Source organism: Puntigrus tetrazona, chromosome 5 (assembly GCF_018831695.1).
Source record: "Puntigrus tetrazona isolate hp1 chromosome 5, ASM1883169v1, whole genome shotgun sequence".
Classification (NCBI taxonomy): Eukaryota; Metazoa; Chordata; class Actinopteri; order Cypriniformes; family Cyprinidae; genus Puntigrus; species Puntigrus tetrazona.
The window spans coordinates 10524835-10547503 of record NC_056703.1 but is presented as its reverse complement, the minus strand read 5'-3'; the positions used below and the strand labels follow the sequence as shown (position 1 = coordinate 10547503).

Below are 22669 nucleotides of genomic sequence, written 5' to 3'. Positions count from 1 at the left end.
GCTGTCGGTTAATTCTGAAGATCACTGGAAGGCACAAAGGAATATGTCAGTTTCGACTCGTCCATCAAATCAAACCCTTCATAGGAAGCACATTTCAGAGATTTCATATAGTGCCAGACCCATAAGGAACCAGCCACTTAATGCCAACGAGAATGAAGTTTGAAAACACTGACTTTGGTGAGAAGTTCTGCAGCAGTAGATGAGGTAATACCATCGTCTTTGTAGGGGGTTCTTGGCATCTTAAATTTGACTGGAGTCACAAAGGTGGAAATAGCATCACGATTTTAGTGATATGAAAACAAAATTTTTTTTTCGGTTACATAATAATTTTTCAGAAATTATTCCTCAACACTGAATTGAAAACATTTTGTAAGGCCTTGTCCAAGGTCCTGAAAATGATTTTGCCATGACTGCTCCATTTTTAAGAAAAAGATCCAGATATTTCATGTGTTCGTATTAGAATGTTTTCACGGCACACGGAACTCTCGTATCAGAAGATGAAGAAAAATTATTCCTCATTATGTGAGATACCAGATATCTAGTATTTAACAATGAACCAAATATTCAGACAACTGTTAATTTTTTATAAGGCAAATAGCACATTAAAACATTGTTAGCTGCTTCAATCAACACTTCACTCATAATTCACAACAAAATGACTTTCGATACAGTGATCTACCAACATTTACATGGTTACAAATACTCAAATCAGAATATCTCTCAATTATGTTTACTAGTTCATCCTTCTCTTCAGGTTATAAACCACCTGAACTATGGTTAACTTTTTTAGCATAATATAGACACAAAAGTTTATCGTTTCACACAATAAACTGTGTTGAACTTGCATTGACAGCTTGCATGAAAATGAAATGTTAAGGGCTTCAAATATTATTGAACTTTTTGAAAAAAACTAAAAGTAAAGGCAAGAAAACCACAGTTTCTTTTTTAGCAATTGTTACTACTTTGACAGCTTAGTGTTCTGTTAGCAATCCCTTACAAAAAATAATATTGTGTTCTAATGTAGCATAATGCTTGCTTGTTCTAATAAGTACCTGTTAGTTTCTACCCATTCAAGTAACTTAATTTTAATACTGATAATGTTGCTTAAGAAAAAAATAACTCTGAAAAGTATTTGAGGTCAGGTGTTATGATGGCTGTTGTTTTTGAATATTCGATGTCTCCTTGTCCTGATCTCCATTTCATCATCCTATTTGAAAGTGAAAAATCGTAAGTGTTACGATTAACCATATGAACAAAATAACACATGCATCCAGCTGTCTTACTGTATCGGCTGTATCTGCTGTCTCATCCTCTTCATCTTCAGTATGCTCACTGTGTTCGCTGTTTGGATTGGACAGATCGAAGTCTGATAGCACTGCATCTTCATCATAGTCTGTCTGGCACTCGGACTCCTCTGTGTGTGTGTGTGTGTGTGAGTGAATGTAAGAAACAAAACAAATATGGTTGGAAATTATGGCAACAAAAAGTACATGAGTGAAGATCCTCCATTTCTCACCATCCATCACGGCCTGCGTCACTGGCTCTATTCTGGACACTATTTCAGCCAGATCAGTGAAAGAAGCATTGGGACAGGTCACCTGGAAGATATATAACTGTGGAATTAGTTTGTTATGCCGCATAAGAAATAAGCAAAGCTGCTTCAAAGCCCTTTACATTAGTGCTCCTGGACTTGTGGAACTCCTCTTGATGCTGGTCTTTAAGCATCGTCTCCCTCACCCCGCTCCGACACCACACATCAAACACGGTCTTCCCATGCTGGTAACCAACGTCCTGCATCAGAAAAAAGCCACTGCTGCAGTCAAGGTCAAGGCGATAGAGGTTTTAATGAGATGATGACAGCCCACTCACAGCAATCTCATCAAATTTGCCAAAGTCCAGTGTGCCATAGCGATCGATGGGCGGTCGCAGGTACTCGCAGTAGTCACTGTCTTTTACCATCTCTAGCTGACGCACAGAACACACATAAGCCAGACGGGTCTGGATCTCTGCCATGTTCAACACCTAGAGGATATGAAGCCATAAAATTGCATGTTTTTGGATGAAACAGCTTGAACCAGTGAACGCAAGGGAGTAAAATAATGATGGGAAGCAGTTATGGTTTAACAACAACAAAATATATATATTTAATTGTTTCACATACTGTCATGTATGAACATTTTAAAAATGGAAAAAATATATAAACAATATAAATAGTTATTTCTGATAAATATTTTTATTCAGCAAGGATGTGTTAATGGATAAGAATAAATGCTGTTCTTCTTAACTTTTTACTCATCAAAGAATCAAATAACACAAGTTCCAAAAAATATTATGCAGCAGAACAGTTTCAACACTAGTAATGAATCAGCATATTAAAATGATTTCTGGAAGATCATGTGACACTGAATACTGGATTAATGGCTGATGAAAATTAATCATTACAAATTTTAATTATTTTAAAACTATATTAAAATATAAAAAATGCAGTAATATTTCACAATTTACAAATTTCAAATTTTTCTATATTTTTTATCAAAGAAATTCAGTCCTGATTAGCATAAGAGATTCCATAAACTTTTGTATGGTATGCATATTATTATTATTATTATTTTATATAGTAATTATACTGTTTGCAGAAATAGATGCAAAGAAATGTTTTGGGATTTGTAACTGAATTGTTTTGAAACTGAACAACCCACAAAAAACTATTCCATTCAACCATCATCTGACCTTTACTTTTTCTGACAGAGGGTTCAAGCGTTTCCATAGCAGCCACCATCCAGATAAAGAGTCTCCATAATTAGTCAGATCGGTTTCATCCTGACTGCCAACATCAACGGCAATCACCAACTTGGCACCCATTGAACGAGCTGTGTCAGCTTTACAGAAATGTAATGTTCAATATACCTCAAAGCATTTTAACATTTCACAATTAGCAGTTTAGAGCTGGGTTATAGGACATTCTACAATCGGCTTTAATATTAATTATTAGCAGGTGACTTTTTAAATGAGGTAAAGCTTGCAAATGTAATACTTATAATAAACTGTAATTTTGCAGCCTAAGAACACAACAGGACACTTAACCAGGCAGGTTATTGATGTAGCCTCCATCCATGAGCAAGTGTCCATCTTTAGGGTCACACAGAGGGGGAAGGTACCCAGAGAGAGACATGCTGGCACGCACATATCTCCACAGAGAACCTAAAAGACAGCAAATGTGTTAAGATCCATGACAGATGAGAGATAAAGATGACATGTTTTAGAGATAAAGAAACTACCATCAGTGTTCACTCTCATGGAGGAGGCAGTGATGTCTGTGGTAATGTTGAAATAAGGGATCCAAAGGTCCTAACATAAAAAGACAGACATATGCTCGAGATCTAGACTTACATACTACAAGAATATGATGTTTATAATGTTCTATATTGTGCGGAGTCAAACCACTGAACCTCAATCTGTTTGTCCTGGAAGATTCCACTAATGCTGGAGTTAAATGATGCTCCAGTAAACATGGACGTCACTGGGTACGTCAGGTCTGTGATCTTCTTAAATATGGATCCAAAATCCTGTTGTGCACAAAAAAAGACAACTTAATGCACGGTTCTGCATGTACTGTACGAATGTTAGCATTGTGGTTAAAGGTCTCACCATGGCCCACTGGCGTGCCCTAACCGTCATACGACTGACGCTTCGCTCTTCAGCATAGAGCGCTCCTATCAACGAACCAATGGAAGTGCCACCAATCAGATCCACAGGGATCCCTGCCTCACTCAACGCCCGAATGATGCCCACCTGAGAGCAGCCTCTGTGGGTATAGCGTGTTTTCATATTTACATATCGCCTTTGAGTGCTTAGCTGAGAATTGTGTAATATTAGTATTGTTTTAATAAAGCATTTTAAAGGTAAAGTGAGTTTTTTTTCCTTTTTAAATTTCTCATCCAGGATCAACCAATCACATGAATTTGGGCGGGGCTACCAGTTTGGCAAGAATCAGAGCGAAAGGAGGGATGTCATTTAGTTCTGCTAGTCACAAAAATGATACACTTCACCTTTAAACAAGCTTCATATGTAACCAAGGTCTGTATTAAAAGATTTTAAAAGCCTAGATGATGTACATATATGGCACAGAGACAATATATAACATGCTACTCATATCATTGCAATTACAGAAAAATTGGCACCACTACACGAATTAGATTAGACATTTATGCCCAGTTATATATCATGTTTTGACCCACCTTCAACAAGTCGCTGATTACGACTGATAGCAGGCAGGGACAGAGAGTAGACAAAGAGTCACTATCATCGAGAGAAACCACAGACATGCTGAGAATGTGAACCCCAAAATAACACTAATATGTTAGAAATTACTATATTAGGATTAGTTGATGAGCACAAAATTACATAACTTAAGTGGATTCAAACTTCTAAAAATGCAAAGGATATAGAGACTACTGAACTACAGATGATTGAAGAAGTCAACATCAACATGCTTTTGCTAGATTATGTACGTGAGTAATGTTGTTGGCAGCAGGCCACATGGGTTGAGGTGGAACAGAATTACTGTTGATGAAGGGGAAGACAAATTCGTACCTGGCCCCCCCTCCTCCAAGCACCAGAGCAATAGCGTTGCCTGTCAGGATCCGAGCCAGACGAGAGAAGTCAGAATGGCGGTCGGGAGGCTTCTCAAATACCCGCTGATACATCTCTCTCTTGACAGGAGAAGAGGAAAGTGGGAGTTTGCGGGGATAAGAGAAGATGAGTAGATTAGGTCACGCAGGAAAAAAAAAAAAAGTTTTAAAGAATGTTCACTTAATAAAAGCGGATGGGTTCCAGCTGCATTACAGAAATATATTAATTCTTATTTCCTGACTTAAGATTTAAAAAGTTCTAATACTTCAGTGAAATTTACCATGGTTTCTAAACAGATGGGATAGGATTCGGAGTTGGAATGTTTCTGTAATGCAGCCCAAGTGTTGTGCAACTCCAAAGTAAAAAAAAAAAAAAAAACACCATAAAAGAATCATAAATTAGTCACAGCAGTCTATACAACTCATACACTAAGTTCCAAGTCTTTTATAGCCATTTGATGTGAATAGCGAAATTTGCAGTGAATAGCGAGACATTTCACACAGTTCAAGGAAATCCTGCCTTAAAATTTAGTTTGACAGTCATAATCCCCGTTCCAAAGGTATGGGATTCATTATATACTACATTAGCAATAAGAAATTTCTCCAAACATACCTTTTCAGTAAAGATTTGAATATGTATTATTAGTTTTATGTATGATAAGGTTAATTTGCTAAAATGTTTTATTGTCTGTTGCCCCAGACTCCAGCATCTCTATGTAATTTTATTTTATATCGCTGATATAATTTTTCATTTTTTTTTTTTAATGGGCCCTGCACATCACATGTAGGAAAAAAGTAAATTGCATGCACAATTCACAAATCTTCTCCCTCTATTTACTAAATACTAAAATACTAGACATGATTTACTTTAAACTAGGAAACAAATTATTATTTTGCGTGCACAATTCATTATGAAAAATTGGTACACATGCATGCATATTCTATAAACATCTAAGACTGACATTGTTTGTAATGTCTGCTAAATTGAAAGTGTATTTTTGTGTATTTGTGCTAACATAAGAAATATGAAATGTACAGCAATTTGACATTTGTACAAAAATAAATGTACTGTATAAATACAAATGTTCATATACCAAATATATATATTTATTTAAATATATTTTTTAAAACCTTAATTTTCATGGTTGACTGGTGAAAAAGCAACTAGTGTGGCTCACACAATGACAAAAATACTTTATATTTTGGTGGCCTTGGCCAAATCACTGACACGATAACTTGGCTTTGAAGCATGAATGAAATGTTTTGGGTGAGTAACTACATTTTGCAGAGATGCAATGAAGTTCTGACGTTCCAGCAAACAGTTGTGACATTTGCAGTCAGAGTTTAGAGAATGGTAAGACTGTTTTAAAAAATGTGCCAAAGCAATTGAGAAAAACTGTAACACTGGTACCAGTTTAGGCAGGCTCCTCCTGGAGAAGACCCTGTGGGGACAGGACAGGTGCAGATGTCTAGAGATCCAGCTGCGCATGTTGAGCCATTCTGCTGTTCCTCTTGGCGGCGGCCCGTCCTCACGGTGCAACAGGACCAGCTGCTTCTGAGCTCTCACAGCACTGCTCTCTAGCATTCGCTCTAGCTGATACCACAAACAAATCCAAAAAGCTCAGTTTACTAAATAATAAGAAATGAATGCAGTCATTAAAGAGCCCTATTATGTTTTTTTTTTTTTTTTTTTTTTTTTTTTTTTTCGGATAACAAACTTTCATGCAATGTGTGAAACGCAAAGTTTTAAATCTGAAAGTGCACAGTGTATAAAGTTATTGTCTCTTAAAAGAAAGAGTCGACTGTGAATCATTTAAAGAAGTTTTTAAAATGAGTCCCAAGCTGTTTTAAGTTGACGTCAGTGAAACATTATTTTGCCTGCACACTTGATCTTTTGTGCTGATCCTGAATGAAAATGCAAATCCAATATGCGCGAATCTTTTTTGGAGCGGTCCTTGAAAAGATAAGGTAAAAATAAATGCACATTATTCGAAAATTTAAGTATTTTTTTGACCTTGCATGCATGTCAACCTGTTGTTAGAAACTCACAAAACAAAAATAGAAACCTTTCATAACCTATAATATCGGCATTTAAATTCAGTGAATTAGGAAACACGTCAGCCCCTCTGAGGCAATCCCCCTCCATGTAAAATAAATCAGATTTTATTAGGCTATTAATATGACTGGAGTCCTGATCTCATGTGAGTCCACGCTTTCTAAAATACGCGTTATAAGTAGTATTTGCTTCTTCATAGGCAAATCGTTTTTAAATGACAATTCACCTCTCCCACAGTGGGCTCCTGTTCACCCACACCCACTATAATGATGCAGTCTGCCTGTCTGATGCAACGCTGATTCCAAGGAGTCAGAGAACTATCCGACTGATACAGAACAATCCGGTGGATGTCCTCTTGTTGACCCAACCAGCTTGACAAACGATACTCATGAACACTGAAAAGGAAACAAAAAGAAATTTGGATACTACCCATCTTAAATGCTATGCAAGGTTAGAAAGTGACTTGATGTAGGATTTATTTACAATGTCTTGTATGCATGAACATAAAAGGTAAGTAGTCCATAAGTATTTTTAAGGTAATAATTTTTCCCCCATTACCAGTGCATACACTTCTAGTGTATAGTATGCAAGTATACAATTCTCACCTATCCAAGGCTGCAACACCCAGGCGCTGTCTGATGATGTCACTGGTTAGGAGCAAAGTGGGGCCTAATTAAAAAGTTAAGACAGTCAACTTTGTGTCAGCTTTCCTTTAAAAGGAAATTAAGGAGAAAAAAGAGACTGCTGACCAATAGCACTGAGAGCATGCTGCAGCTCCAGTGTGAAGGCAGTCAAAGGCACCTCCTCAGAAACAGGCAGTATGGCGACCGTAGACAGATTGGCAGCTGGGTTACCTGCGTCCCACTTACTGCTTGGGGTGTGAAAACCCAGACTGCGCACTATATAGATCAACAATGTGCATTAGGGAAATTTCGAAACACAAAAACACAAAAATGTTTCACAAACACCCACCTGATAGTGGACCATTCACTTGCTGCATGTTGCCCAAGATTTTCTGCCCAAGAAGATGAATCAGGCGAGTCACAACCTACGAAGGAGTGTTATGTGTTAATGTATATGCAACAGAATATTGTGATACGTGTTAATGATTACTTTTACATAGTCTAACCTGTGGGTATTTCCTCTTAATAGAGTTAAGAGCTCCTTCGGGCAGTTTGGCCAGTTCAGAGTCCCGGACTGCATGGACTGTGGTTGCTCTGTTTAAATGAGTCAAAGCTTCCACCTAACACAAGCACTTTTATTAAACATTCTATAAAATGATCTTTTATTATCTTTGATTTTTTTCCTTTAATGCATTTCCTATTAAAACATTTTAAATATATTGGTAACACTGTACTTAAAGCATTTATGTATAGTGCATTTTAAAGAGTTATTATGGGTATAATGCATTATAATTATTCATAATGTGCATTATAATACATTGTTATATATCTTGTAAATAATAATAATCAAATGTAAAATGCATAGTGTTATAATGTATAAACTGTGGTTACAACTATTCATAAGATTATACAATGCATTATAAGGTGCATTACACAACTAATTTTATAATGCATTACACATAAAGTCAAATGTTACCAGTATATCTTCTTCAAATCTATTCCAAAATACACACCCATATGCCCACTTACCACACCAATGAGATCCCCCCGACCATACTCTCCAGCAAGCTCTTTTTTCCCATCATCCTTCATGATGACGGAACGCAGACGTCCACTCAGGACAATGAAAGTGCTATCTGACTTATCTCCCTGTCTGAGAAAGTAAAATGAAAGTATTACCTGAAATATATTTTGCATGTACTTCTTAAAACATCAGAAAGCAAAATAGTGACCTTAGGCATACTGAGAGATTATATAGGAAATGTCTGCTTACCTATAGACAGCCCTACCGGCCTCCAGTGCCATCCAGTCCAGAGCAAAGTCAATCTGTCGGACAAAGGAAGAGACCCTCCGTACCACTGTGTGAGCCACATTTAATACCATCCTAGGCTCGGCACGCATTATCCTAGTGGATAAAACACACAGTTGACATGTTAAGCAGTGTTCTGATACGCTATGCGTGATTTTAGAGCATTTTAGAATAAATCTTTCAAATAATTTTTTGTTGTTGCTATTATTGATTTATGTCCTATCAGTAATTAAAACATTTACAAACAAAAGCTGGTTACATAGTGTTTAATAAACCCAAAAGAATCAATTTTATCACATAAATACTAGATAGCATTAAATTCTGATTTTGTTTCGCATTAAATGATTTATTTTTATGCATAATCATCTTGGGTTTGATTGAATTTGTCCTTAGAGCTGGTGGGGAGTACATTTGGTAGAATTTTCAATTGCCTTAAGTTTGAAATTTGGTGCACGTGACGTACTCATAGAAGTGTGTTTTGGAGATAGACAGGAAGCAGCAGTCACGGTGGGCACGCACAGAAAAGATGAGAGGCTCTCCTGTGAGAACAGCCAGGTGGCCCACCATCTCTCCAGGGTGAGCCACAAAAAGACATGTTTCTTCCTCTCTGTCAATCAGTCTCTGGTACACATGGAGAGTTCCTGAGATGACAAACTGCACGCTCACATCCTGTCACAGACGCAAAGTAGAAATGAAGCCCCACTTACTTGATTTAAACTGATAATTAAATTGTAGGGTAGTTAAAGCCACAGGTACCTGATCTCCCTCGCTTGCAACGATAGAGCCCGCTTTTACTTGTCTCAGAGTCACCCTATCTTCCAGAAGACTGGTGTCCTGGAGCACCGTTACATTTTTTATATCACATAAAATTCCAGGGCAAGCATTATAATACATGAAACGTCTTACTAGTTGATCAATATAATTAATGCGGCCTGACCTGAAGCTGAATGATTTTAAGCAAGTCCTTCTTGGCAGCTTGAAAAATGGCATTAACTTTACAATGGTGGATGTGGCTGGAATGCCCCCCAGTGTCTGAGTAGTGAAACACAGCCGAAGGAGAATGCTGCATTGTCACCGACTTCTTCCTTACGTACTGGACAAGAGAAAACACTTGAGATATACAAAATATAATCAAACTGGCTTATAGACAGTTTATTATGCCAAGGTACTTTAGGAACGGCAATAGGACTTGTAGGGGCTTCCTCTTTCGTAATGCTTGCTCTGTCAAAGGCCATATTGCGGTCAGGAGAACCAGCTGGAAGATAAGCATACATTAGCACACTCAGAAATTTCATTATGACTGTATTCTAGCATTATGTACAATGTCAAAGTCAGTATTTGGTATTTTATAAAAGCTGCATGGTGAAGAACTACCATGGGTGCCGTCAAAAGGTGTTGACAGTGAACGAGACTTTCTGAATAAAGCAGTAGGACTTTCTGTGCGATGCTTCCAAGCATCTTAAAAAAAATGAGAAAATAAGACCTAAAGGCTGTTTTATAATTCTAAGTTATATATTTTAATTAGGATAATATTAAGTTTGAACATAATTGTACAAATTCAAATTCTGCTTTAATGTTTCTACACGTAAATGATTGACAGCAAATATCTGTATTTAACTCTGCAGTACACACAAACATACCCTCTCCTCTTGTGTCACTGTAACGGTCTGTTGACCTTTGCTGGACCTTTTCAGAAACGTCCTCAGTTGTCTGCGAGTGTCTGCGCAGCCCTTTGCCTGGAGCGCCTTCTCCTACAGCACTGGCCACTGAGACCAGCGGAACAGCTTGACTTTCCTACACGACGTGATAGAAATGGTCTATTCAATATACCCACTTACTGTAACACTTTAACATATTTCCAAAAAATAGTGAATGATTTATGAACATCTTACCTTATTGAAAAGTTCCGTGGTCAGGCCTAGATAGTTGTGAAGGGCAAGAAAGGTAACTCTCTGAAGACGCACCATGATTATCTAAAAAGAAAAAAAAAAGGAAAGAAATAAAAAAAAGCTATATCCCATTATAAGCAAAACAAGACGCTTACACTTGAAATCAATGAATGCTGTTCTTTTTAGCTTTCTATTCACTAAGGACTCCTGAACTGTCTTCAACATAATAATAATAATATTTATTGAGCAAAAAATAAGCATATCACAATGATTTAGGAATCGTGTTCCTGCTGGAAATTCAGCTTTGACATGACATGAACAAAGCACAATTTTGTATCAAAACTCTGTGACATAAGAGACAGCCCTAATTTGATGTTAGTGTATTTTAGGTGTTAGGCTTTACCTGAATAACTCTGACTAGGGTCTCTGGGTATTTTTCAAAGACGGACTGGAAAGCCTGTGCAGGAAGGCGGAGAACAGTAGTTGGGGCTGCTGCTCTGGCTGAGACAGTTTTGTAGGGAGCTGGATATCCCTGCAGGATAACGGTTCAAATATGAGACACATTTTAAAACTCTGTGAGCATGAAAACAGGTCAGATGACCGACATTTGAATATCAGAGTGGGCAAAAATGAGGCCAGATGGGTTTTACAGTGATGACATCGAGGATGCTGAGCAGACTGTGAACACTGTCTCCAGGCAAAACATGCTTCACCACAACCTCAGTCCCATCCTGAGCCAGGAAAAACAAAAAATAAAAATCGATGTAACAGAGAAAACAAAGCAATTACTTAGTAGGATAGATTAAAAACCGTTATACTGTATGGCTCTTACATTCTCATGGATACACAGATCAAGACGCCCATCCTGCACTACAAAGATGCTGTCATCAGTGTCTCCTGGGCGAAATAATCCTTCCCCTTGCTGTAGCTGCACAAACACCATGTGCCGACACAGCTCCAGGAACAGAGGCTTTTCAAAGTGACCCAGAACCCTGAGAAACAGGCAGATCGCAACACATTTCCTGCTGAATAGTGGTGCTTAGATTGTATGCATTTTTACTCATCTAGGAGGGCATGACAAGGTACTAACCTCACGTTTTTCAGCATATACAGGACCTCAGAGGGCAGGTGGGAGTTCTGCATGTCGAATTCAGTCAAATCTGCTTCCAAGAGCGAAGGCGGAGGCTCTTTTGGCTGCAGGGCTGGTGGCTCTCTTCGTATGCGTAGAATTCTGATCAGGAGATAGATCGGAAGTTTAGATGGTGCTGGATCGACTTTTAAAGGGTTACTCCACCCCAAAATGAACATTTTGTCATCAATCACTTAACCCCATGTCGTTCCAAGCTCGTAAAAGCTTAGTTCATCCTTGGAACACAATTTAAGATATTTCAGATAAGAACCAAGAGGCTTGTGACAACGAACAAAATAATAAAAACCGTTAAGGCCCAGATATTTATGAAAGACTTTGTTGAAATAGTCCATCTGCATTCAGTGATGCAATCGTAATTTTATGAAGCCACAAGAATACTTTTTTTTGCATAGAAAGAAAACTAAAATAATCAAAGCATAAATACACATATAAAACGTATCCGTGTGTTGCAGCTGACACAGAAGTGCGTACAAATTTTTACGTGGAGTTTCTTCAAAATGGAACTACGGTGACAAACAGTTATAATTATATTAGTTTTCTTTCCATACAAAAAGTATTCTCATCACTTCAGAACGGCACAGTTGAACCACTGATAGCATATGGAGTATTCTGATAATGTCTTTCATATTTTTCTAGTCACAGTGAAAAGTGACTAATGAGACAGTCAGAAGTCTCCTGGTTTCTAAAATATCTTAATTTGTGTTCAGAGGACGAACCAAGCTCTTAAGGGTTTGGAACGACATGAGGGTAAGTGATTAGTGACTAAATTTTCAGCTTAGGGTGGAGCAACCCTTTAAACGTGTGATTTTCATTGGTTTGTGACTTTTCACGTACTTGCGAGCTATTGATAGAACTTTTGTTCTTTTTCTGAATCGCTTTTGAGATACCGGACCTGAGGTGGCTGGTGAGGATAAGGTCTGGACCTGAATTGACAACAATAACAACACTGCAATTTAAAATCGACCCGTGACCATCATGTTAATTATAATTGTTATAATTTAACAAAAGAAACAAGGTATTTTACATCCCAGGTAAGAAGCTCTGGTACCTTTCTCATTATCTTCCTGCCATAAAACATCACTTTGTCTCTTTTTCTAAAACGGTATTTAGGACCTTCAGCTTGCTCTTCTCCTAGAAAATCAAAGGAAAAATGGTTAAACACAAAATCTCAAAACCTGGATATAAGGCATCTGTATTTTATAATTTCATCACATAGCATCTGCATGCTATCATATCTATATTATGTTTCTTTAATAAGCACTTCTGAAAATCATTAACTATCTCACACTCACCCAATTTGTATCTTCTGTGCAGAAAAAAGGCAACAATACTAATGAACGAAACCGCAACAGCAGCTCCAATCAGCACACCAGTCCACTGTTTTATTAAAACGACAATAAAGACTGTAATAAACTTTCTCTGCGAGACAAACTAAGACTACTAAGTCACTAAAACACAGACGGAAGTGTCATATACCATGGTACTCTGTAACTGATCCTCTATGAAGTGCTGCACTCGAGCCTTGATCTCAGTCCCAGATGGCAGCACTGCCTGGAATAAACAAAAACATTACAAAATCATCATTATAAACCATGCCTTGCTGCAGATTACCTCAGCAGAAAATATGATGAATAGTAAATGGTAGCTCGGCTTTATTACGGCCTATGCATTAATCAGAAAAACTCAAGAATACGTACGTTTAGAAAATTTAAAAACATTTGTTTAATAAGTCTTACCGGAAATATACTGCATATATCATCTTGTTCTTTTTCTTCCATATCTAACATTGAGGATAAAGCAGAAATCAGTGCATCTGACGCAAATTACAAAAGAAATCACCTAAACCATGCTTATTTTACAACTCACAATTCTCTCTGCATTGCCTACATGAGAGACGGTTAATTAAAGCATTAAAACAGTTGCATAATACCATAAATATGAGTTAAAAATTCATACAACTGCAGCTCACAAAATGTGTCATAGCAACAAATGTGACGGGAAGGTATTTGCAAATCAAACTTATCAAGTACTGTTTTTGCACTAAGCATAATATTCCTTCAGTTTCCAATGGCAAAAAAATTGTTTTTAAAACCAAAAAAATCTGCCAAACTGCTAATGAAAATGGCAGTGGTAATCAGGGAATCATGTGACAGCGCCTGTCGTCCCTCACTGCAATCTGACACCCTGCTGATGTGATTCATGAGACCCTCAGAAAGGGGATAAAGTCAAACACATTTGCCGCAGGGTAAAGGTGACGCTACAACTTCACATTTTAAGTGTGTTGCACGGAATGGCAAAACATTGGAAATGAGAATTTGGTTGGTTTAGGAGGGGCTGCAGGTGGAGGAATGTGGCTCTGGGTCAGAGGTAAACGCGGTTCTGTTGTTTACGCGTAAGCCGCGGCTGTAAACACGCATTTAAATCAAATACACTGACAATCACTGCAACTAACACGATTGTAAAAACAGTATGAGGTTGTATAACGAGAAGATCCTACATGCAGATAATACCAGTAGATAAAGGGGAAATAAAATACCTTCTGAACGGCGTTTCCAAACTGTTTTTGGCACTCTTAATGCACTTTGGAGTCTCCCAGGGATTCCATTCACAATGTCAGTACTCCTACCGATTACACGCGTTGCCAGATCCTTCCAAAAAAGTTCAAGTGTCTGCTAAATGTAAATGTAGACGTAATACAAATATTACAATAAACTGCAACTTTCTGCTAAATTGACGTCTTTTATTTAGTTACACATATTTCAATGCCAATAATATATATTTATTTCAAAATACTTAATAAAAGTATACAGAACTAAATATTAACATACAAACTAGCTACTGTAAATCAGAGCTGTGGCTAGCGCATTACCAAGTTTAAAAACAACAAACAAAAACAAAAAATTCTATATATCAACAACTCGCTATATAGAATTTATGCGTATCAAAACAAGCCTAAATAAACTTATAACAAACGGATATGGCAACACTGTGGAGGACCAACGCAAAACAGCCTTTCAGTATTCGCTGCTCCTATTGGCTAGCTCCAAGCTGATCTGCCCAATCACAGTTGATTTCTTTATCACGCTGAACGTGGGAATACAGTGAGCTTCTTCAAACCACAGTAACCCAGTATTCAAGGTTAGCGTGTCTTTTTTTGTTGATTTCCACATTATATTTAATTAACTTTTACTTTATATTCGGCCTGTTAAGTTAAAAAAAAATTGTTGCGATGTTTAAAGGTGATTGTTATCTCTAAAAACATTTAACTAGAATGCAGTAAGGCGACCTTTAAAAGATGTCAAGATGTTCGTTGTCATTATTGCTTGGTGTACAAAAATACATAATTTACTAACGATGGTTGTTAATAATGTTTACAAGGTTCATGCTGATTACCAACCCACGACTGCACATGGAGCATCAGTTCATTGTAGTTCATTTACATGGTATCTCACTCAATAATGTGAATACTATTCTATATATATATATATATATATATATATATATAGATAGATAGATAGATATATGTGTGTGTGTGTATATATATATATATATATATATATATATATATATATATATATATATATGTATATACTAACACTATAATAATGTATATCATTGTTATAAATATAATTAATTTCCAGAAGTAATATGAATTTGTTAAATTGATTTCTGAACAGGTTGTTGCTGCAGTTAGATCACTGTAAAATGGGGGTGCTGTCAGCGCTGACTCGGGGGCTCGTGAGAGGAGCAGACAGAATGGCAGAGTTCACAAGCAAGCGCGGGCCCAGGACATTCTACAAGAGCAGAGGCGCGAGACCCACTGGAATCCTCACCTCCAGCAGAAAGTTCATACCTGTACAGGCCATGATTCCAGAGTTTGTGGTGCCCAATCTGGAAGGATTCAATCTGAAAGCGTACGTGTCATACAAGACCCCTGCTGGGACGGAGCCACCCCTGACTCCAGAGATGCTCTTCAATCAGGTGGTGGCCCCACAGATTAAGAGAGACATTGAGGAAGGGGTTTTCGATGAAGAGAATCTTGAGAAATATGGATTAGAGAAAACACAAAACGGGAAGCTGTTCAAGCTACATCCCAGGAACTTTGTTCGTTAAGTGGACTGTGTACAAGTGTGCAATGTTTTCTTAAACTTCTGAATAGAAGTCATGAAAAATTAAAACCATTTCATATGTGGCTCTTTATGTGGAAATAAGTAAAACTACTGGATTGGAAAGTTTTAAACCCCTAGCAAAACTGATATATTGCCAGTGAATAATTTTGTAAAGCAAGGATTTTCAAACTGTGTCGGGGGTCAATGGAAATGTTCACAGGAAAATAAAAAAAAAAAAAAAAAAGACATTTTTGATTAAAAAAAAAAGCTTTTGATTAATAAATTCATATAAAAAGTAAAAAAGCTTAATGAAACAAACTGTAATTATATGAAACTGCATATTTATATATTTCAAATAACATTTTAGACTAAATATTTAAAATAATTAAACTTTATACAAATAAACACTTTTGATTAAGAGGATAAATAAAATAGTACTACAATGATAACGAAAAGAAAACAGCTGTGTACCTAAATAGAAATGTAATATTTTAGACAATATTAGGTTTTCATCACAACAAACTATATAGATACATTTTAAATTTAAGACTGGGCTCCCTTGTACAATAAGAATCATATTTTGGGGTATTTAAAATGTTTAAAAAAAAATGTTACCTTAGAGAAACGGCTTTACAAAAGAAATATGTAGCCACTTGTTTTTATTAATAGAGTTATGGTTTATTTGTTATAAAAGGTCTTTGTCTGGTTCTCAGTGTAAAACTAGAAAAGGTCCTTTACATTTTCTAGCTAAAATATATAGTCAGAAAAATAACACTCGGTTGAAATAAAGATACAGTATCTCAAAATTGCATATATGGAATACTAAGCAATGATATATATGTTACAGCAACATGATGCAGCGAGATGTGCAGGTCCAAATAACCTCAACTCAAAAGGTTTTTAAAGCTCATATCAGCTGTGATCAGGAAGAGGAGGTGGGTTCAAACGGCGTCTGCTTTTCCTCTGGGCTCCAGTCCCATCTCCACACGTGCATCATGTGATCGTAGAAGGAGCAGGAAGCCATCAGACAGGACAGAGACTGGGAGTCTCTAGCAGAGCTGCTGAGGGGGCCTGGAACTGAACTTTTTTCTGGTAAAGGACACCGGTCAGGTATGTACCGCCCCGAGTCATCCTCCAGAGAGGTGTCAAAGCTGGCGGTGGGCGATTCATACTGGATCCTGAGATGACCTGCAGACTCTGTGAGTCCAACTGTTTGGGGAGGTTCCTGAGGAGAGGGGGGTGAGGAGTTGCTTAGGGGGAGTCTGGACCAGTCTGCTCCGTATGCTAAGGAGTTGTGGAGAATATAGGAGGCCAGAACTGGGCATGGGGCATCTTGTCCCTCTATGAATAAATATTGGGGAGAAAAACAGCAATATTGTTAAATCAGTTTAAAACAACTGTTCCTTTATCCATGTGATGGTTAAACTGAACCATTATGCCAGCCGTCAGTGTTACATGATCCTTCAGAAATCATTTTAACATGTTAATTTGGTACACAAGGAACATTTATTATTATTAATAATGACAGAAACATGCTGGTTATTTTTGTTGTGCAAACCATGATACATTTCCTTTGATAAATGCACTCTTTGTAAATATATAAAAACAACAAAAAAACTTTTTAGAAGTAGCATACATTTTGTAAGATGCGCCATATATTAAGAGTAATTCTTACCCATAGCTTTCTGGCAGTGGAGGATATGGAAATCATTATGCATGCACGCAGCTAGCAGCAGGTGCTCTTGACTGGGGTGCCACTTGAGTCTCCACACACCTCCACCTACTGCGGTCTCACTCAAGGGCTGCTTCATGCTCCTCCCGTCCCAGAGCAGCACGTTCTCATCATAGCTGCAAGGGGAACAAACACACGTACGGTGCATTTGTCACACGTTGCATTATTGTGCGGTCAAGCAAATTAATTATGAGCCGTACTTCATAAGCAGACAATGACATTTCTCCTATAATGTTTCATAAATGTGATCGCATTTGACATTTCTTTCTTCTGACCATTTTTAGTTGTAGCTAGTTATAGTTTTTCTTAATGTCATGGAAACACAATCATGGATTTCTTCCTTGTTGGAATGCAAAAAAGATATTTGTTACATTCTCCCATGTACCCCAATGAACAGTTTATTATTATTATTATTTTTTTTTTTTTTTTGACTGAGCAGTACTTACCTTCCTGTGGCTAGTATGTGCTCTCGATGGGGGTTACTGTGTATACTGCATACTCCCATCGTGTGTCTGTGACAAGACAGATTGGTGTATACAATGACTGCATGAACAGCATGAACCGTCAAATAGAACGTAATTGAGTTAAACAGTGACTCAAATTCAATAGGTAATGTTGCTGACTGAAAAACCATATCTTGTGTCTGACCTCTTGCTGGTGAAGGTAGGGGAAGAGGGACTCATTCTCAGATCCCAACCCTTTAGTTTGCAGTCATCACCACCTGTGTCAGCAGTTACACAAAAATATGATTTCAGATAAATAGATATAATAGGTCAGATAAATACATTTACATAAACAATAATCGATGCTGCGTAATTTTAGTATTGTATAATATACTAATAATAAATTGGCAAATGGCACCACAAATAACTTCTTTTGCCTCATACCTGAATAAACAATCTGTGTATCCCAGTAGCTAAATGCTGAGATCCAGGCTTCAAAGTCGTGAGCTTTCCACTGACACACAGCAGTTAAACCGGCTTCCCCTAGAGACAGCGCTGTGAGAGAGCCGCTCGAGTCACTGGACACCACGCGCACATCACTGCTGCAAAAACACAACAGTAACCATTATATACAATGCCAAATCATCGGTCCATCAGTGATGAGAGCACCTTACCTCTCACCTCTCCCTGTGGACCAGTCTAAAGACAATGCCAGTCTGTCAGGACCCAATTCTGTGCTCAGCTCGTTCTCCAGAACACATGTGCCCTGCTACTGGAGACACAGTCCAGACAGGCAGAAGACACTTAATGAAGTATAGTACAAATACAAGTTTTAGATAGATAGATAGATAGATAGATAGAGAGTAAATTATGACAAATTCTGGGTAACCTACTGATATAACAGTTAATTAATTTTTTTAATTTATGTTGTTTATTTGTCTGTGGGGTGTCTTTAATATGCTTTTAGATAAACCATGTACCATTGCTGAATATTTTTAATGTAATCAATACAATAAGTAATTTATTTCATACCTATTATTATTAAAATTTTGAATATTGAACTTAAATATTTAACCTTATTAAAATGCTGTAAATAAATAATTTTCTTTTTATTCTAATGTACGTTAATGTACGTAGTAGCATGACGTGTACTAAAGCATAAACATATTTCTACATTTTCAGCATAATTCCAGTGGTTGGACCGAAATAATACTTGGTGGTGTAAATAGAAATTAGTTTTTATTATAAGAGTGGTCCTTGAATGCAGCATGAGTGTAATTTGTCACCTGAGGTTCCACGAGCTTGTATAACTGGATTTGTCCGCTTGCAGTGGCCATGCCCAACACTGGGCGATCTGATATCGGCACGTGACACCTGAAGAATTAAAACAAATAAAAACACTCATAATTCATGTGTATTGGCCAGTTATGTAAAGTACATGACTCAGCATCCACTCCATTACTGGCCATCTGTCAAGGGTGTTATCCTGCCTCATCTACACAGAATGGATGGACGCCAACACATAAAATAAATAACATATATATACATATATACATATACATATATACATGTATACATATATATATATATATATATATGTATATATATACATATATATATATATATATATATATATATATATATATATATATATATATATGTATACATACATATATATATATACATATACATATATATATATATATATATATATATATATATATATATATATATATATATATATTACACACACACACACACACACACACACACAGACTATACAAAATACAGTACTATATGGGGTGTGTAATTGTTTAAGTGAAGAGTAAAGTCTAGAGTACAGAATGAACAGTGAAAATCACTTACCATTTGAGGTCGAGTATAGCAGGAGTGTCCACTCTCTGAGTCTCAGTCAGCGGAGGGATGAACGACGGTTGCGGATTACACTGAAACAGATAAAGTCTACCGATTCTGCTCGGTGCAGAACAGTTTTCTGCGGTTTGCTGTTAACAGAAACACCACTTCAGTCCAGGACCGACCAGTTAATACCACACAATACCATAAAACTACAGTCGAAAGATATTTTGCATTACCTTCTCGTCGCCTTTTTGAAGTTGGTAAGTCCCACATGCCAGAACATGAGACCACTGTGGTAACGGGCACCACTCCACGGTGTCAGCGCTTAACTCCGTGTCGAACACCTGCAGGGTTCGGGTTCGAGACTGCCAACCCATTTAAGCGGCTCGGCATAACATAAAGCAACTCAGAACGGATAATAACTTTAACTGACCAAGAAATGAGTGACTGTAGGCGTACTGTCAGTCGGTGACCCCTGCATGCAAGCAGCACGCTGACCAGCTGTCACCAAATATCTGATTTAAAAATGTGATTTTAGATCAATTTTATTTTAATGAACAGTATGCATCTTAGCTTCCAGCTTCCACGTAGTATTATAATAGTTTCCAGGTCATAGACATTTTCGTACAACTTCGCCTTTTATCGTTTTTACGAGGTAAACAGGACGCGAACGGCACGACAGCTTCCGGGTTGCTGAGGTCTGATTGGCTGAGCGTTTAAATCGCGCCCTTGTTGTTTAAGAGGAGCAGTTCCTGACTGAGGAGTATGAATGTTTATTATTATTATTTTTAGTGTGATTTTACGTCAAATCAGTATGGAACAAAATTCCGAGTCAAAATCTGTCCTTTGCACTTTGCTGGATAAAACCGACCAGTCCAAATACGTGTTTTTTACTCAAAAGCGATCAGCAGGAGACATAAACATAGGGTAAGTTGACATGAAAGCAGCCACAGCAGTTTGATATGCTGTAACGTTAGTCCTTTTAAAACGGCTTTAAATAATATCTATCTATCTATCTATCTATCTATCTATCTATCTATCTATCTATCTATCTATCTATATATATATATATATATATATATATATATATATATATATATATATATATTGTGGGTGCAGTTATGAATTCACGTTAAGTCATTGTTTTAGTATTTTACATACAATTACTATTATAATATTTATTCACATTATGAATTAGCTTTTGTTTTTATATTTTCATTTTAGATTTTTATTTCACGCTATTTTGTTATTATATTGTTATTATTATTATTTAAATATTACTATTTAGCTTTAATTTATTTAATTTAATTTTTAGTTTTGTAATTGAAGTAATTCAGCTCAAACCAGGTGGTTGCTTAGGTCTTTGCTTGGTCTTTCAAGTTTCTTATGCAACAGCTGTATTTTATTTCATTTTTATGTTCAGTACGATTACTTAGATTCAGCGTATAAATAAAACATTTGTATTATTTTTTTGTTAACAGTGACAACACTTAATTGCACACTCATATCAGTTGGCCACATTTGTCATAATACTAATACATATTATTATGAATTGAATACATGTCATGATGTCCTGTTTCCCGTAGATTTACCAATGGTGAAGATGTCTGGAAAACGCATCTTTCAGAGGAGATTCTGTCTCAGCTTGTAGGGATTTTATTTGAGTTATTTTGATGTCTTTCTACATGATTTCTACTCTCTTGTAAGAGTAATACAATGCTTTTATTTCTTTACAGTTTAAGAAATTTTCATTGAAGTCCACAGAGGATTATACCTTCAAACTCAAGTGAGTTGCAACTTGAGGGGCAATTATTAAATCAATAATCAGATTTCTTGTTTGACAAGATCTACTGACCTCTCTGAGAACCGTCTCTTGTGCATGTGGACAGGTGTGCGTGTAAAGCTGGCCGAGCATTTGTGAAGTTGCAGGAAGACGGTGCTGTGCTGCATTTAGGAGCAGAGCCCACAGACCTCAGTCTGTCCCTGTCAAAACTCAAAGACTCAGAGGGAAGGACGGAAGTCAAGGAACTGCTTTTCAAAATGGCTGACAGCTTGCAACAGCTAGAAAGTCAAGGCAAGCCAACATATTTTCAATTATTATGCTATTATTTTAACATAATGAAACCCTACTATACTAAATGTTTGCTGTTATTTATTTTTTTTTAGGTTCTTCATCGTCATTTAGTCCAGTCAAGAGTCCTCAGAAAAGGAGTGCTGGTAAGTTAAGGCAATACCTGTCAGGCATGTTAGTTGTAAACATCTATAATTAAAATGAACTTATGTTGATGTATAACACACTTACTTAAAAAGCTAAGAAAACCATGATATTATAATTTTGAGTGCTTTTTTTAAAAGTTTATCAGAATTATTTGTCTGATTGTCAAAGTTCATTTAAAACTAGTAATGGCGTGTTTTTGTTAGAATTTGAACCTAGGAAACCGCATAAGGGTCCAGTTGTAGCAGTCAGAAGACGTCTTCCTGGAGATTCTCTCATCAACCCAGGAACAAAGAGGTTCATATTTTTATTGACTTTACACTCAAATGAATGGATAGCAATCTGTGAATATCTTACAGAGTTTATTGAGCTCAATGACCATTTTTGTTGATTGTACAGAAAGAAACCTGCAACAGGCGTGGCCTTTGATGAAGACGATGATTGAAGTCGACACAAGTTTGAACATGAACTGTACCTTTTTAACCAACGTCACTATACGTTTTTAAAATGTAACGAATAGAAATCACTGTATGAATGATTTTAAGTCATCACGCATCTGATTAAGGTTTTATTCCTTGACATTACTAAATGATTTTTATCCCTTTCGAATGTGTAATTAATAAATTTTATTTTTAAATAGCTGTGTTCACTGAAA

At 36.8% G+C, this 22669-nt stretch overlaps 4 protein-coding genes across 10 annotated transcripts; 2 read left to right on the top strand and 2 right to left on the bottom strand.

Moving 5' to 3' along the window:
- Positions 1 to 570: 570 nt before the first annotated feature.
- On the bottom strand, positions 571 to 14317 carry pnpla7b (patatin-like phospholipase domain containing 7b). The gene is made up of 36 exons (XM_043239815.1): positions 14195 to 14317; positions 13395 to 13438; positions 13135 to 13209; positions 12951 to 13035; positions 12707 to 12789; positions 12493 to 12581; positions 11599 to 11739; positions 11341 to 11500; positions 11159 to 11239; positions 10912 to 11040; positions 10512 to 10592; positions 10260 to 10413; positions 9994 to 10077; positions 9789 to 9874; positions 9557 to 9712; positions 9376 to 9453; positions 9083 to 9288; positions 8584 to 8715; positions 8340 to 8463; positions 7817 to 7930; positions 7660 to 7735; positions 7437 to 7586; positions 7293 to 7356; positions 6914 to 7082; positions 6043 to 6225; positions 4594 to 4712; positions 3649 to 3805; positions 3450 to 3566; positions 3279 to 3348; positions 3085 to 3201; positions 2731 to 2879; positions 1870 to 2022; positions 1675 to 1791; positions 1517 to 1598; positions 1284 to 1414; positions 571 to 1207 (listed from the first exon to the last, which is right to left on the bottom strand). The coding sequence occupies exons 2-36, from the start codon at positions 13434 to 13436 to the stop codon at positions 1139 to 1141; spliced, it is 4023 nt and encodes a 1340-aa protein (XP_043095750.1). The 5' UTR covers positions 13437 to 13438; positions 14195 to 14317; the 3' UTR covers positions 571 to 1138.
- mrpl41 (mitochondrial ribosomal protein L41) lies at positions 13914 to 15850 on the top strand. Of its 5 annotated transcripts, none has more exons than XM_043239822.1 (3): positions 14707 to 14796; positions 15037 to 15101; positions 15336 to 15850. In XM_043239822.1, exon 3 carries the CDS (start codon positions 15364 to 15366, stop codon positions 15769 to 15771), a length of 408 nt encoding a protein of 135 aa, XP_043095757.1. In that variant the 5' UTR covers positions 14707 to 14796; positions 15037 to 15101; positions 15336 to 15363; the 3' UTR covers positions 15772 to 15850. The 5 variants fall into 5 exon arrangements, with proteins under 5 accessions (XP_043095759.1, XP_043095757.1, XP_043095756.1 ...); XM_043239821.1 differs by having other exon boundaries at positions 15037 to 15118; XM_043239824.1 differs by lacking the exons at positions 14707 to 14796; positions 15037 to 15101 and adding an exon at positions 13914 to 14025.
- A 573-nt stretch (positions 15851 to 16423) lies between these two features.
- dph7 (diphthamide biosynthesis 7) lies at positions 16424 to 20414 on the bottom strand. 3 transcript variants are annotated; one of them, XM_043239817.1, is made up of 9 exons: positions 20036 to 20414; positions 19809 to 19945; positions 19229 to 19316; positions 18617 to 18711; positions 18387 to 18541; positions 18148 to 18220; positions 17946 to 18011; positions 17443 to 17615; positions 16424 to 17108 (listed from the first exon to the last, which is right to left on the bottom strand). In XM_043239817.1, exons 1-9 carry the CDS (start codon positions 20174 to 20176, stop codon positions 16690 to 16692), a joined length of 1347 nt encoding a protein of 448 aa, XP_043095752.1. In that variant the 5' UTR covers positions 20177 to 20414; the 3' UTR covers positions 16424 to 16689. The 3 variants fall into 3 exon arrangements, with proteins under 3 accessions (XP_043095752.1, XP_043095751.1, XP_043095753.1); XM_043239816.1 differs by having other exon boundaries at positions 18387 to 18544; positions 20036 to 20412; XM_043239818.1 differs by lacking the exon at positions 20036 to 20414 and having other exon boundaries at positions 18387 to 18544; positions 19809 to 20029.
- A 51-nt stretch (positions 20415 to 20465) lies between these two features.
- paxx (PAXX non-homologous end joining factor) lies at positions 20466 to 22619 on the top strand. Its single transcript, XM_043239819.1, has 7 exons — positions 20466 to 20726; positions 21386 to 21446; positions 21536 to 21585; positions 21689 to 21873; positions 21966 to 22016; positions 22221 to 22311; positions 22414 to 22619. Exons 1-7 carry the CDS (start codon positions 20569 to 20571, stop codon positions 22457 to 22459), a joined length of 642 nt encoding a protein of 213 aa, XP_043095754.1. The 5' UTR covers positions 20466 to 20568; the 3' UTR covers positions 22460 to 22619.
- The last annotated feature ends 50 nt before the right edge of the window (positions 22620 to 22669 follow it).